The 15,334-nt window shown below is 43.2% G+C and overlaps 7 protein-coding genes across 7 annotated transcripts; 3 read left to right on the top strand and 4 right to left on the bottom strand.

Annotated features, from left to right (window-relative positions):
- The first annotated feature begins 1,308 nt into the window (after window positions 1–1,308).
- On the top strand, window positions 1,309–2,661 carry FA14DRAFT_27392 (GATA-domain-containing protein). Its single transcript, XM_025502108.1, has one exon. The coding sequence runs from the start codon at window positions 1,607–1,609 to the stop codon at window positions 2,603–2,605; it is 999 nt and encodes a 332-aa protein (XP_025358784.1). The 5' UTR covers window positions 1,309–1,606; the 3' UTR covers window positions 2,606–2,661.
- Window positions 2,662–2,910: 249 nt separating this feature from the next.
- Window positions 2,911–3,995, bottom strand: FA14DRAFT_171171 (alpha/beta-hydrolase; the record flags this gene model as incomplete). Its single annotated transcript, XM_025500312.1, has 1 exon — window positions 2,911–3,995. The coding sequence occupies exon 1, from the start codon at window positions 3,946–3,948 to the stop codon at window positions 2,911–2,913; it is 1,038 nt and encodes a 345-aa protein (XP_025358785.1). The 5' UTR covers window positions 3,949–3,995.
- Window positions 3,996–4,214: 219 nt separating this feature from the next.
- FA14DRAFT_27396 (alpha/beta-hydrolase) lies at window positions 4,215–5,621 on the bottom strand. Its single transcript, XM_025502110.1, has one exon. It carries the CDS (start codon window positions 5,576–5,578, stop codon window positions 4,442–4,444), a length of 1,137 nt encoding a protein of 378 aa, XP_025358786.1. The 5' UTR covers window positions 5,579–5,621; the 3' UTR covers window positions 4,215–4,441.
- A 1-nt stretch (window position 5,622) lies between these two features.
- Window positions 5,623–8,937, bottom strand: FA14DRAFT_27395 (uncharacterized protein). The gene has a single exon (XM_025502109.1). It carries the CDS (start codon window positions 8,814–8,816, stop codon window positions 5,802–5,804), a length of 3,015 nt encoding a protein of 1,004 aa, XP_025358787.1. The 5' UTR covers window positions 8,817–8,937; the 3' UTR covers window positions 5,623–5,801.
- A 106-nt stretch (window positions 8,938–9,043) lies between these two features.
- On the top strand, window positions 9,044–11,789 carry FA14DRAFT_188481 (uncharacterized protein; the record flags this gene model as incomplete). Its single annotated transcript, XM_025501656.1, has 5 exons — window positions 9,044–9,064; window positions 9,132–9,166; window positions 9,246–9,260; window positions 9,338–9,400; window positions 10,007–11,789. The coding sequence occupies 5 exons, from the start codon at window positions 9,044–9,046 to the stop codon at window positions 11,787–11,789; spliced, it is 1,917 nt and encodes a 638-aa protein (XP_025358788.1).
- Window positions 11,790–12,392: 603 nt separating this feature from the next.
- Window positions 12,393–12,707, top strand: FA14DRAFT_177761 (uncharacterized protein; the record flags this gene model as incomplete). Its single annotated transcript, XM_025500764.1, has 1 exon — window positions 12,393–12,707. One exon carries the CDS (start codon window positions 12,393–12,395, stop codon window positions 12,705–12,707), a length of 315 nt encoding a protein of 104 aa, XP_025358789.1.
- A 152-nt stretch (window positions 12,708–12,859) lies between these two features.
- On the bottom strand, window positions 12,860–14,693 carry FA14DRAFT_27408 (Nitrilotriacetate monooxygenase component A/pristinamycin IIA synthase subunit A). Its single transcript, XM_025502111.1, has one exon. It carries the CDS (start codon window positions 14,517–14,519, stop codon window positions 13,011–13,013), a length of 1,509 nt encoding a protein of 502 aa, XP_025358790.1. The 5' UTR covers window positions 14,520–14,693; the 3' UTR covers window positions 12,860–13,010.
- Window positions 14,694–15,334: the final 641 nt, after the last annotated feature.

Below are 15,334 nucleotides of genomic sequence, written 5' to 3' on the forward strand. Positions count from 1 at the left end.
CTCAGATCAACGGGCAGATCATTTCGATCATCTCATCACAAAGGGGGTTTGGTGGAAGAGAGCAATCTTTGATCGTTGCCCGATCAATTAATTGTTCCCGAACGAATTCAATAGAAAATATTTAATTTGTGGCAGATTGACAGCATTGGATTGAATTGTATGTATGTGCATAATGCATTTATGCATCACACCCTTTTTTACGCTATTTTAATCGTAGCTTACTTAAACACCGACAAGAAACAGAAACAAAAGAAACGAGAAATGAAAAATGCGGCTTTTATGCAATGCACTCATGCACTCATGCAGATATCGGAAGATCAGCAAGCAGCAGCAATTTCAATTCAATTTCACACTTTTTCATTTTAATTTGTGGATAGATCTATAGATGCATATCATTTACATGTACAACACACAATGCACTTCATCACTATCATAAAAGCCATCCTTCCGCACTCCTTCTTAAAGAGCAAATAGCGATACCCTGATCATGTACATGTTTCACTTTTCTGTTATCCGCACTTTTTTCTACTCCGGAAAAAAGGGCTAATCAAAATGCCACTTTGACAACTTGCTTCTTCTTTCTGGATTGGTAAACGGACATTTCCGTCAATTCAAACTCTTCATCATTACCCCAACGTCAAACTTCATCATCATAAGAAGACTTCAATGGCTACAGAATAACATCAAGCATTATAACCGTTCTCGTTCAAATCACCACCAGATATGAAGCTTGACGAAAGAACGGTAATTCCAACTCCTCGTGAAGGCAGAACGAATGGCATCAAAGAAGGTGATAATCACAATCAAAATCGATCATTCGAAAGTCATCATAGCTTTGCGCCATCACATTATCCCAACTATGATCGTAGCAGAAGTCCGCCTCGGGCTGAACCAAATCAACTGGACCGACCATCACGCTATACACACATTCCATCACAATCAGCACCTGCATTACCAACACACCCGGACGATTCTCATTTGAACAGACAGAATCCGGTCAGTCTCGAAGGAATGCCATTAAATGAAAGGGAAAAGAAATTGTGGGATGAAGTGAGTATGATCGAGGAATTGTACTTTGATGCCAGAAAATTGACATTATCTGCCTCTTCCCTATCACAGCTTCGTGAAACTGCCGGCAATCTAGCAGATTTTGCATCTTTCGTACATCGAACCGGTCGAATTCCACCTAGAAATGATTTAGATTGGGCACGATCGAATTTCAAAGTGTTTGCAGAGAATATGTCTGCATTACAAAGTGAGTAAATGCGTCCCGAAAAGAAAAAGAAATGAATCTCAACTAAATTATCTCTTTTGAAGTGGTTTCAGGCGTTTTACATGGTGAAGGTCCTCGTTTTCCCGATGCAGGTTTAAACTCGTTAAAGATGGCAAATCCATCAAGATACGGTAAAAAGTTAATGTCCCAATCTCCAACGTTGGAAGGTGGGAACAACAAAATCCTTCCGACAACTTTTCCTCCACCACCACCATCTCTCAATCGACATGTATCATACGATAAAGTTATTGTGCCCGGTATGTGTCTGTGTTGGAATTGCAGTACCGACATCGCGCTGACCTCTTTGCTTTTTCACTGCAAACAGATCGATCGATGCGACCTTCAACATCTCTCAATGCTTTGACAGCAGAGCGTTCTGATGTGCCGTACAACAGGCCACCTCCTTCAATGCATGACCACAGATTCTCAAACAGATTCGAGACCGGGCCAGAGAGGGTGGACCTGGATCACAACAGATGGCGAGAACGTAGTTCGGAACCAAGTAGGGCAAGGGAGATCGGACGTCCGGATATTCTTCCCGAATCAAACCTTCCAAGAGATCGAGCTTCTTCCAGCAATGGACGTACATACGCCGCCTCTACCGAACAAGAATATCCTTCGGAAATCGCCGGACCCAGCAGGCTAGGTGGTGCCGTTCCTCCACCGCTCACTTCACCACTCGGTAATTTTCCACGTCACCCAAACGACTCCCCACGATCAGCTTATAGCGCTCGTGAAACAGATGGATTCAATCAGAGAGCACCCCTGCCCGGCCAGCATCATGGAGGTAATCCGGCAGGACTGCCCGTTCCGCAGCCTCCTCCTCGCCATCCGCAACCAGGAAGACGTGCTTCCTCCGACTATGGAGGAACGCCTTATCCGACCAGCTACTCTCCGCCGTACAATACCAAGAATGACGAACGTTACGGCTTTAGACCGCCTTCAGACCACTACTCTACTCAACATGGCTCCCGAATCCCAAGTGGATATTACCGTGATGAATACCGGGACGCCAGTCAAAACGATCAAACGTACGTGAGCGGAGACGAAAGTGGAAGTATGGGTTTTAGACCATCAAAATATCGTAAACGATCACGAGCGCCTGCTCCTGGCAGTTGTGTTTCTTGTGGCGTTCGTGATACGCCTGAATGGCGTAGGGGTCCAAACGGAGCGCGAACGTTGTGTAATGCATGTGGATTGCATTTTTCTAAACTTCTTCGTAGGAAAAAACAAGAAGAAGGAAATGAAACGGCAAGTGTGACTGTTGAAGAATTACGTTTGAGTTTAAAACTTCCCGGTAATGGATCCACAGGACAAACATCTCCTTTCTAACAATCAGTTATATTATATTTTTATCTTTCGGGACAATACACAAAACTCTCGCAATACTTGGTTTTGTTTTTTGTACTTTTTTGTTTTTTATATCGCAACCTGTTGTCGTTTTCATTCTTTGTTATACCACCCAAATTGCCTAGTGCTACACATGCAATTTGTATCATTTGCTACTTTATGCAATTTATATATCATATTTATAAGATGAACATACAATCACAGCCTGGCCTTTAAGGATGAACCTATCGTTGATGTAGGTAACTTCCAAGTAGCTTTGATCATATCCGCCATTTCATCAAAGACTGCTAATGCCTTTTGCTTTTGTTTACCTCCGATCGCTTTTTCAAATCCGTGACCTTCTCCTGGAACAGCATGAAAGACAGCATTGCGGTGACCTTGCTTTTTGAGTGACTTGATGGTGACTTGATGAGATTGTAGCTATCGTTGTGTAGCGTATCACCGGTCCCTGCAGCAGTATAAACGAGTTTGCAATCCAATTGACCTTTTTGCAAATCGCAAAGAACAGGTGAAAGGACTGGATTTTCACGATTTACGTTTGGAAGCAAATAACATCTGTCAAAATAAAATACGATATTTTGTGGTAAGGACATCGAGTGGTTTGGTTGTGGTGCTTTCTTGTATCGAGCTTGGTCTCTGCAATCCGTTGGAGGTGCAATCGTTGCGACTGCACATATCTTCTTACCGCCAAAAAGAATTCCCATTCCTAATGCGATTAATCCACCTGCTGAACTGCCACCGATAGAAATGTGCTGTAAGTTGATCGGTGGTAGTTGATCGTAGAGGTGGTGGTGCTTGTTATGAAACATTGACTTCATAACGTCTTCCGAATCTTGCAGGCAAGCGGGAAAAGGAAATTCGGGTGCTTTTCGATAGTCAACGTCCAACACGATACATTGCATCTTATTTGCCATATAAGCGCAGAAATCACCATCAACACCAAAACAATTCAACACAAACCCACTTCCATGCCAATTCACATGAACTGGAAGCGGTCTATTGGAATGCCAAAGATTGTTTGGTAAATAAGCGTCTACTTTTATATCTCTTTCTGTTTGTCTTGATGGAATATTAATCCTTTTACGAGAAACATTGTATTTCCTTTTGAGTACGATTGGGCCATGAATGACGTAATAAAGCGAAGAAACAATAGCACTGACGGGAATGCGAATCAAATTTGCAATTATGAAATCGCACAAAGTTCCAAAGGAAAATGGATGATCCACGATTGGCAGATTGATCAATGTTGCCTTGTTTGAATGATTTTTGTCAGACCCAAAAATTTGCTCATCACCGCCATTGGCCATCTTTGACATTTTGAACATAGTTTAGTTTTATAACCAAATGGCCTTCTTGTATGTTTTGGACAGCTGTCGTTTTTGTGATATTCGCCAAGCACAGATGGTGCGATAGGCTGTGTTCGCCCGGTGGCTCAGGGCCCGAGAGCCTCGGTGCTTTTTTTGTGAGAAGCTTTGATGTTGATCAAGATGTTTGGGACCAAGGTTAATGCAGAAGATTTCATGATAGGAAAAGTGGATGTGAATCAATCAATCAGAAGCATTCATACCTTTTTTCATTCATCAAGAAAGAAGAATTTGAATAGACGGAACAAATGTCAGGACATACACAGTCATTCTCAGTATAGGGGTTCCGCCGTTGGAATGCCTTGCGCTGGGGGCGCAAGACTGTGAAAGTGAGGACGGTATGGGAATATCCGCGTCAGTAAACAGCCAAGAAAGACATGAATGGCAGGAAGATCTACAAATTGATCACATGGTTGAATTGCAAGTGCGGAATAATGTACATGAATGCTCACGATCACAATTTGACTTTCAAAGTTGAGTCTGCAGGTGTTGACTCTTGCCAAGTAGCTTTGATCAATTTGACAATATCATCAAAGACTGCCAAGGCTTTCTGCTTTTGTTCACCTTTTCCAATCGCTTTTTCGAATCCATGTCCTTCGCCTGGAACACCGCAAAAGACTGCATTTTGATGGCCTTGTCGTTTGAGAGATTCAATCAGATTATAGCCATCATTGTGTAATGTATCACCTTTTCCTGCTGCGATATAAACAAGTTTGCAATCTAGTTGTCCTTTTTGCATGTTGCAGGTCACGGGTGATAATGTAGGATTTGCACGATCCATATTGGGAATCAGATAACATCTATCGAAGAACAGGGTCACCTTCCGTGGCAAAGCTCTGGGGTGATTCGGTTGAGGTGCTAGCTTCGGTCGAGCTGATGGTCTAAAATCAGTTGGAGGTGCAATCGTTGCAACCGCACAAATCTTCTTTCCACCAAAGATTACACCCATCACCAATGCAATATTTGCACCTGCTGAAGCACCGCCAACAGAAACACGTTGTAGGTCGAGAGGTGGTAATTGCTTGTTGAAAACAGAATTGCTCTTACTGGAAAATATCGAATTCATCACATCTTCTCCATCGTGAATGCAAGCCGGGAAAGGATGTTCGGGTGATTTGCGATAATCTGCGTCCAAGACGATGCATTGCATCTTGTTTGCCAGGTATGCACAGAAGTCACCATCTGCTCCAAAGCAATCCAACACAAATCCACTTCCATGCCAGTTGACGTGTACTGGTAGAGGCTTATTGGACTTGAATAGATTGGTTGGTAGGTATGCATCTACTTTAATCTTTCTCCCTCTTTCCCTAGATGGGATATTGATTCTTTTTCGGGAGACGTTGTATTTGCGTCGAAGTGTAATTGGTCCATGGACGATATAGTATGACAGCGTAAGAAGAACCTTGATTGGAATTCGAATCAGTTTTGCAATCACAGTATCGTACAAATAAGCAAGGGAAAATGTATGATTGACAATTGGCAAAGTGATTAATTTTCCTTCACTTGGTCCATCTTGTTCGTATGGATGTTTATCGAATCCTAATGCTTGTTCTATGCCAGTAACAGTCCCATTTCCATTCGAACTTGACATTGTGAATGCTATTGATGATGGTGTTGTGTAATCAAACGTTCAATCAACTACACAAGGGTCTTCCCGCACGTAAAATGCGGCTACCGCTTTGTCATAGTCGCCGGCACTGCATAAAACATACGATGCAGGACTGTCACCTTTTCACGCGAAACCTTAGCGCAACTCTCGGTGCCTTTCTTTATAATATACACAGGAAGATGACTGTGATGATCGAATTGATGCTCTACACAATCAGTGGAACTTTGCGTAACAAAACAAGTGAAACATAATAACCACAATGAACAGTTCTAACACTGGCAGATCTTTGTTCGTCAGTTGGTGCTTCTTTTGGTGATTTGGGATCATACACATTTTGATCCTTGCATGGTGTCATACTGAATTCTTCAACGTTCAAAAACCATTCATATCCTCTTCTACGTGATTCAGCTTCATGTGCTTTTGCGGCACGAATCAGATTGTTCTGTTCTGCTGTCATCAATAGGGCACATGCACCAGGTTTGAGCATTCGATAAAATACCTGTAACATGGCAGGATATAACTTTGAGATAGTTTGATGATTAAGCGAACGTCTTCCCCATGGTAGATCTGTCACAATGCCATCCAAAGAAGATTCTTCTCCCATGAACAGCAAAGCTTCATTCATCTTTGATGCATCAACTGTTGCCAATGAGATTTCTGGGAACTGTCCACAAAGTGAGACCATTTGATGAGCTCGATCTATCTCTGCTGCGAAAACGTCACTGGCGAAGATTTGACAGCCCACTCCTCGTCTTCTGCAGGCGACCGACAGTTCGATAGCAACACTGCCAGTACCAGCACAAGGTTCCCAAATACGTAGTGGTGTCTGTCCTGGTTTCAGCAGACCGACATCCAGAGGCAATGCGGTAGCCAATGTATAAGCTCTGAATCGTGCCAGAACGGTACCCTCTCCAACTAAATCTCCTGGTAGCTGTGGGCGATGAGCCATACTTTGTTTCATTTCGATCGGGATCAAGAATGCAAATCGACCGGGAACATTCGATGGATTTGTTGCCCAGTGCGCCTCTAGCTCTACGCCATCTTCATGTCCTGCAAGTAACTTGAACACGATCTCAAGATCGGATTGCATCAAGTTGACTTCCCATTCACCTTCACTTAGATCTGGATCACCGTTCAACCACCACCATATCCATGATCCTAAATCCTTTTCGATTTGTGTTGTCGTGAGCGTCGGCAAAGCATATCCTCTACGATCACACGATGCTCGGAATCGTGGCTTCCGATCTGTGTCAATATCTTTACCATGTATATCTTGCCAAATCTTCTTTGCATGTTCTCTGCCATCTTCACATGCATCCCATGCTGCTTTCAGTGCTTCCATGAATTTCACTTCAGCCGATGTGAGCTGACCATCCAGACCGGGGACCGTTATCTCCTCTTCTCCTTTTTTCCGTCTAGCTGCATTTATACTTCTTGCTTCGTATAGTTTCAACTTTCCATCAGCCAGAGAAGTGAGAACATCTGTTGGCATTTTTGGTGCTGCAATTTGAACGTATGCCGTCTTTGCACACGAAATGTAGCCTTCCCTATAGGCTTGCAAAGCTTTTGCTGACCACTCTCCTGCTGGGACAGAGACGTGACCCGTATAAAGTTGGTAGTTGAGTTGCAAAGAAGATTCTTTGTCACCAAATGCGCTGCAAATTTGTTGTTGAATATGAAGAGCAGCAAAATCCTCCATACCTCCAAAGATCTCAAACAGAACAGAAGGGTGTGAAGCACCTCCCTCCAAAGATAGCTTCGGGACAGTCTCCGGAACGGAGTTGACAGGTAGTATGTTGGCCAGCTCAACATGTTCCCTCTCAACCTTTTCACCACGGCCTACCAATCCAAAAGCGGGAGGCATGGTTGCATTTGTTGAAAGTCCTGTTTCCACTCTAGATCCTGTCGTTGGCCTAGACCGTGTAGGGTCCTGCCAATCTTCCAGAGCCCACCAGGGCATCTGATCTTCATACGTCCATTCATCAGTCTGATATTTGATCGCATGTAGATAAATAAACAGATTTTCTGCTTTCGGATCGGGTAAGAGAGGCATCTTGCATTCTTCGCAGTAATGCGTCTTTCCGCTCACGTTTGTGCCGATCTGAGCCGCGGCTTGTTCTGATCGTTTCCGTTGTTCAGTAACACTCTCTCCATTTGCACCTTCCACTTCCATTCTATCAAGCCCTTCCTCTTTCAACATTTGTCCGAACAACATTTCATCTTTCCATCGTGCCCAATCATCATTATCATCTTTTGCCATCTTGAGAGTTGCAACCACTTCATCCAGCTCTGGCGAACCCCAAACGTTCAAGGGACTACCTGGTTCAACTTTCCATCTTTGTTGTTTTAGTGGTGCTTTAGCGAACATCGTAGGTGAGTGTTTATCCCAAATCTTGTGTGCATAGATTGGATCATTCGGGATAGGGTGTCCGAGATACTGTGCATGAACTCTTATTTGATGTGTTCTTCCAGTGATCGGTCTACAATATACGACAGAAGTATCACTTTTTGCGTCATAAGAAAGCCTGTTGAAAATCGTTTCGCTATGTTTTCCGAGAGGGTGAACGATGCTAGTGCCTGATTGTCGATCACATTGCAACAGCGGCTCTTCGACTGTGATCTCTTGTTCTGGGAATTTACCTTTTACCCGACAGACGTATGCTTTCCGTACCTTGCCCATTGCGAATTGTTCACTGAGCGTTCGAGCGGTGTCCTTTCTTGTGGTGCATACAAGGATACCGGAGGTAAGGCGATCTAATCGATTTGATGTTTGCATTGATGGAATGTTGAGTTCTTCTTGTAGCATGTGAATGAGGGTGTTTTTCGTATATCTTCCGGTAGCATGTACTGGGATACTACCTGGTTTCACAACCACCAATCGTCCAGCATCATCATCTCTTTCTAATATTCTGATCGGATCAGCAGTGACTGCAGGTTCATGTCGGTGAACGAGATGTTGGATTTTGTCACTCATTTTCAGAACGTGATCCGGTCTAACTTTTTCACCGTTTATCCTACATTTTCCCGAATGAATTGCCCATTGATAATACTCTGTTGATCGATCTCTGAATTCTGTTACTAGAACTTCGATTAATTTGCGTCCTGTCCATCGCGCTTTGACGTTTGTATCGTATTCGAACCAATAAGGTGGCTCTTTTCTTAGCTTCAGTTTTGAGCTAGATGCATGATCAGCGATAGCATCACCATTGATTGCGGCCATGCTACCACAAATTGTCGGGAAGATGATGTCGTCAGAGCTATGGCAAGAAGAAGAACATTTTTCCGATTTGACGCTAATAAAATTTGCATCACAAGGCGGAAATCGGTCACGCGTTTGAGTGAGTGCAAGGCATGCATGCAAGACGATTAAAAATTATCTCATCGAGACATCCTTTTATCCTTTCTTCCTCCACTGCAAATCATACCTTGATAACGATCGCATCCAATATGTTCAGCGAAGACGCAAGAGTGAGCACATATGGACTGTACAAGCTGACTTGCAAGGTGTACTGACTGGACTTTTTCATCTTCACAGGAAATGATCGTTCGATCGGTCGACATTGGAAAGACGTGCGTTTACATATCAACTCGATTCACAGTACGAACTATATACTGACCTTCTTCACCTCCTTACAATTGGTCTCAATAGCGTCCTACATTATGGGTACGTCATTTCGTCTCGGTGTCCTTTCACAATGTTCATTTCGGCTTACGACTCCCCGTTTCTCTTTTGTCTCACAGATGGGTTCCCTTTGTCTTGTTTGTCGGATTCACAAACTCTTCGCCTCGACCAAGTTTGATCAAGTGAGTGGAACCTTTCACTGCAATTCGGCACATTGCTAACCCCATGCTTTCTTGCAATTCATCCTTCCTAGGCTCATCAGTCCCTTGGCTTGATCGCACTTCGACACAGCATTCACTTAACACTTTTTCGAGGTGGCGTCAAGAACGGCGAATTTTGCCCACATCTCCTGAGGATCAAAGACGAAACCCCGAATCGTGGACATGTATGATAGTACAATTTATTGCGCCTTGTATGCGTAATCAATTCATCACTCTTACAATCATAACATCTTGACAATGGACAAAGAAAGGGGCTTGAATGTGCCGAGAGGGTGTCAAAATTGGGCGTTGTTCTTGCCTTCCGGGGATAGAAGGGCTTACAAAGGGGAAAATGAGGATTCATAAACAATTTGCTTGTTATCTCATCCCCTTCTTCATTCTAGGTAACGGCCCGACAGTTGGGTTTTGTATGGCAATGCAATGCTCGACGACCGCGCTAATGATTTTTAGTAACCGCACTCTCTCCTAAAAGCGCCCAAAGCACATGATTGATGCATACATCGTAAAAGTACAAATACAGCTTGATATGTGAAGCTAATCATGCACTCTTTCCCATCACCTCATCAGCTACCCATTCAAAATGAAGAGGTTTACACTCTCAGTAGTATTGCTGATCGCACTGGTTGCGAGCTGCAATGCATTAGCACTTTGGCCAAAGCCTGCTTCATTGCAACATGGAAGTGGAGCAAGACGATTAAGTTCAAGATTCACCATCAAAGTGTTGACAGAAGAATGGAAAGATGATAGCGATTTGCAAGAAGCAGTTCAACGAACATTGAAACGTATCAATAGTTCAAGCATATACCCTTATACGGTGGATTACGGTGCAAGTCAAGCGGAAAAAGCATCAAAATCTTCTTCCATCACCGCTCTGGAAATTCGTAAAGGTTCTTCTTCTAAACGTGATACACATGCTTTCATCTCACATCAGAAGGACAAAGGCAAAGACAAGGGCAAGAAGACTGGCGATGGTTTGTTGGCGCTCAGTGTACAGCCTTTGGAAAATTTGGATGAATCATATACCCTAAAGGTTCCACACGATGGTGTTGCCGTTCTGCAATCTTCCAATGCTTTGGGCGTCTTGCGTGGTCTTGCGACATTCTCTCAGCTGGTCTATCATAGTCAAAATGGCGAACAATTCGTGGATGGCGTTCCGATTGCGATTGATGACAAGGCGCATTTCCCATACCGAGGCATTATGATTGATACCGCGCGAAACTTCCTCCAACCAAGTGTGATCAAACAACAATTGAATGCGATGGAACTGGTCAAACTCAACCAGCTTCATTGGCACATCACAGATACTTCAAGCTGGCCTCTTGGTTTAAAGACAAAAGGAATGGACGTTTTAGCAAAGAAAGGTGCATATCCAAACAGTATCTATCAACCTGAAACAATCAAAGATATTGTCAAGTATGCTGCTCAACGTGGAGTTTCTGTGATTATTGAGATTGATATGCCTGGTCATCAATACATGGGCGTGAAGGACTATCCAGGTGACCTGATCACTTGCGGTAACAAAAAGAACTGGGAAAAATGGGCTGCTGAACCACCAAGCGGACATTTAGACATTCGCAAACCTGCCGCGACTCAATTGATGAAAGATATCTTTTCGGAGTTGACCACTTACCTCACAAGTCCGTACGTCAGCACTGGTAATGATGAGGTGGAAGCGCAGTGTTATGGATTAAAGAAGAGCGACAAGAAGGGAATGGACAAGATTCTTGCGCCTTTTGTGGAATCGGTTCATTCTCATTTGAAACAATTGGGCAAAACCCCAATGGTATGGGAAGAGGCAACTCTTGATTATCCAAAAACATCCAAATCTTTGAAACCTGGCACGCTGGTCGAAGCCTGGACGTCATCAGCAAATGTGAAAAAGATTTTGAAAGCGCGAGACGATACACGAATCGTACATGCACCTTCGGATTATTTCTATTTGGATTGTGGAATGGGAGATTTTACAGGAGGAAATGCAGATGGAAAGTCATGGTGTGATTATAATTCTTGGAAGCGAATTTATTCTTTTGATCCCTACAATGGAACACAAGGAATCAAAGATGGACAAGAACGTATTGCAGGTGGCGAAACTGCATTATGGGGCGAACAAACTGATGATGCAAATTTGGAAAGTTTACTTTGGCCAAGAGCAGCTTCGGCAGCAGAAGTTTTTTGGACAGGCGAAAGTGCAAAAGTTAATGGATCAAAACATAAACGTACTCTTACCGATGCCTTGCCACGTTTATTGGAAGCTCGTGGTCGTCTTCGTGCAATCGGAATCAGAGCTGCTCCTTTACAGCCTCAATGGTGTGCTATTCGTCCAGGCCAATGCGATGCACCGGCGTCGTGAGCGGAGCTGGTTATTCCTTGTGTATCATAGTCATTTCTGTTTCTTCATTTTCGTATCTCATGTCTTTATGAGCAAAGATGGATTGCGTATTAGTTTTAGCGATTCATATTAGTCGATATCACTCGGTGCTCGATCCTGGGCGTACGCAGAAACGACCGCTTTGAGATATCTTCGTCTTGTGTATGCAACTCTCTTGCATTGTTTTATTGTGTGAATGCAATAATTGAAGCCGCAAGTCTTGACAACGGCAGCATCCTCTTCTTCTGCGTTACAAGCTGGGAAAGGATATTATTGCCACACACCGCACTCAAAAAGAAGGCTGTAAAGAAATGCGACACTGCCTTTGCATTCAACGAGGTGCTGCACTTTGAACGATCGTGAGGGTAGTGAATAAAAAGATTGATGCATTGCTCATCATCGCCATCGGGCTGTGACATGGCTGCGTACAATTCATTTTGTGTGTAGGGTGTGTTTGATTTTTCAATTGAGGTTTACTTTTCTTCAACAGTTGGCAAAATATGCAATAAAAAGGATATAAGCTTTTCAGAAATGGATTCGAAGACATTTTCTTTGTGAAACATCCTTAGATTTCCCTTCTTAACCATGCTGTCAATCAAATTGTTCCACATGCTTTTGTACATTGTTGGCTTGATTGCACTGTGCAAAAATCATTCTGTCGATGCATCAATCATGTTCAAACGCTTCGCCGACGATTCATTTGGAAGTCAAGTAGTGCTTCTCGAGCCAATCACTGTTTTAGAAAACCCTTTTGCTCGTCGTTCAAGCCATGACAAAAAAGATCAAAGCGGTAATAGTGGCTCTGGTAACAGTGGAAGCGGCAGTGGTAGCGATCGTGGTCCAAAGTTACCAGCCCAGCCACCTCGTAAAAATTGGAAACCGTACGTCCACAAGACGTAGAAAAGGTGATTAGCGATGATGTTTGGCAAGGATTTACAGGCCATTTGCAAGATAAAGTCAAAGAACATATTAAGAAAAAAGGTAGTGGTTCTTCACAGTAAAATCAGGACTTGTGATAACAGCAGTTGCACACGCACAACAGAGCTGGCTTTCTGTACGTTGTAGTAGTTGCTTATGACCTATAATTCTTTTCATGTTTCATTCATATATACTCTGTTCACAAATTCATCGATAGCATGAGTAGCAAATAATCACGATATAGACGATAGAGATTTGATACTTAAGATGCATCCAATGTGACACTCAATTGAGCTTTGGAGGCTCTTGACCTGCGCGCCATCTGAACGTGGAACCATAGTGATCATCACGCAAACGACGTTGACCGACACCATAAAGCTTTTCACGTGTTGTAAGGCCCAAGACTTCATCTTCTCCGAATCCTTTTACTGCGCCTTCAGGTTTCTTGTTTGATGGCCAATCAGATGGAGCAGGAGCAGGTTTTTCATAATCTCCCCAAACATGACCACGCTTTTGCAATTCAGGGACCAATAATTCCACAATTTCGACAAACGTGTTTGGGAAAGCAGTATAGGCAAAGTTGAAACCATCAACACCTGCATCTTTGATCCAAGATTCAAGTTGATCTGCAACACTTTTTGCACTTCCGACCAAAACTGGACCTAATCCGCCTAGCTTAATCAAATTTGCAACTTCACGTTTTGTCCATTTTTGTACTTTTGGATCTTGACGTGCGAATCCCTCTACGGCCGATTTGATTGCATTTCCTTCAGGAAGGTTTCGCAATTCTTCATCATCTCCATAAGGGCTCAAATCGATTCCTGTCCATCCGCCAAATAATGCCAAAGCGCCATCTTCGCTACCGTGTTCGAAAAGGTAATCGTGTCTCTTTTGTGCTTCCTCGTCCGTTTCAGCAATGATTGGAGCCAAAAGGGCCAATACCTTCACTGTCTTTGGATCACGGCCTGCTTCTTGTGCTGCTTTACGTGCGGCATCAACTCTTGCTCGTGCAACATCAGGTCTATGAGCGGCAATAAAGATCACTTCTGCATGTTTACCCGCAAATGCTAAACCTGGACCTGAGCTACCAGCTTGGAAGATGACCGGAGTACGTTGCAAGCTAGGTTCACAAATGTGTGGTCCTGGAACACTAGGGAAATAATGACCTTTATGATCGATCTGACGAACACGTTCTGGTCTTGTATACACTGGCTTCTTGGCTTTGATATCATGTACGACTGCATCATCAGCCCAAGATGATTCGGTTAATTTGTAAAATACATCCATGTATTCATGTGCAACTTCATAACGTTTTGCATGTAATTCTTGATTCTTCGCACCAAATTGACGAGCAGCCGAATCCAAATAACCCGTTACAACGTTCCAGCCTACACGACCGTTTGTAAGATGATCCAAAGTGGAAAATCTACGTGCGAGTGCATAAGGATGTTCATAAGATGTTGTAGCAGTGATACCAAAAGAAAGATTTTTCGTAACAGCGGCCATACCGGAAATTGTCAAAAGAGGATCAATCACAGGGAATTGTGATCCACTCGAAAGAGCAGGATCGAGTTTACCTTGATAAACATCATAACCACCCCAAACATCTGCCAAGAAGACACCCTCAAGCTTTCCTTTCTCGAGAAGTTTTGCTAGATCTGTCCAGTAGCTCAACTTGTTGTGGTAGACGGATTTATCTTCCGGTAAACTGAACAAGCCCGGACTTTGATGGCCTGAACAGCCCATTGCGAATGCATATAGGATCCAACGTTTGTCATCTTGAACGCTGCCCATGATGGAGATATTAGGTTTTGTATGAGGAATATGAAGAATGATGATGGGTGGAGATGTAAAGATGATTGTATGACTTCTTCTAGCTTTAGTCAAATTCCAATCCTTAGTTTTCGGACGAGAGTCGTTTCAAGTTAGCATCTATTCGTCTGGATAAGTGCATCATTCTATTCAAATACCGGGACCGAGGTTGACGACGTAAGCTCATCAAGAACAGTGTTCATATCACGCCAGTCAAGTCTATCCATATCTGGTGCCATTCTGTCAGTGTATTAACAGAGTCCATTATGAGTTAGCATGAAGGAGCCGTTGATTGTTGAATATGGTGAAGAGTATGGCGTGCTCGTGATATGAATCGCACGCAATCAATTTACGCTAACTTAAATGACAGTTCAACTTTCGCACAAGCCATTCTGCTTTTCTTTGATTTGCACGTGGATAAATGCGAAGACATCTGGAACTTCTTTGTCACGAGTTATTTATCAGATTATTGTCCAATAGCATAGGAATCCTTTATCATTTGCCGATTGGCATAGTGAATTCCACTAGTTGGATTAGCAACTAACGAATCTTTTCAATTCTTGCTTTATTAATCTGACAAGGAAGATCGTCTCACTTTTCTCTTCTTTTGAAGCCGATGCTAGAGGCAGAAAGATGATGTAGGATTATATAATGAGAGCATCGGTGCTGCTGCTGCAAGTTAAGCGTATTTACCGAACAAATAATCCAATTAATCAACGGAATTATGTATGTGTATGAACATACTTTTCTCCCAAGCTAAGGAAAGACAAGGTTATTTACGAGAGAGAACTTCCTTG

This window comes from Meira miltonrushii (genome assembly GCF_003144205.1).
Source record: "Meira miltonrushii strain MCA 3882 unplaced genomic scaffold FA14scaffold_1, whole genome shotgun sequence".
Classification (NCBI taxonomy): domain Eukaryota; kingdom Fungi; phylum Basidiomycota; class Exobasidiomycetes; order Exobasidiales; family Brachybasidiaceae; genus Meira; species Meira miltonrushii.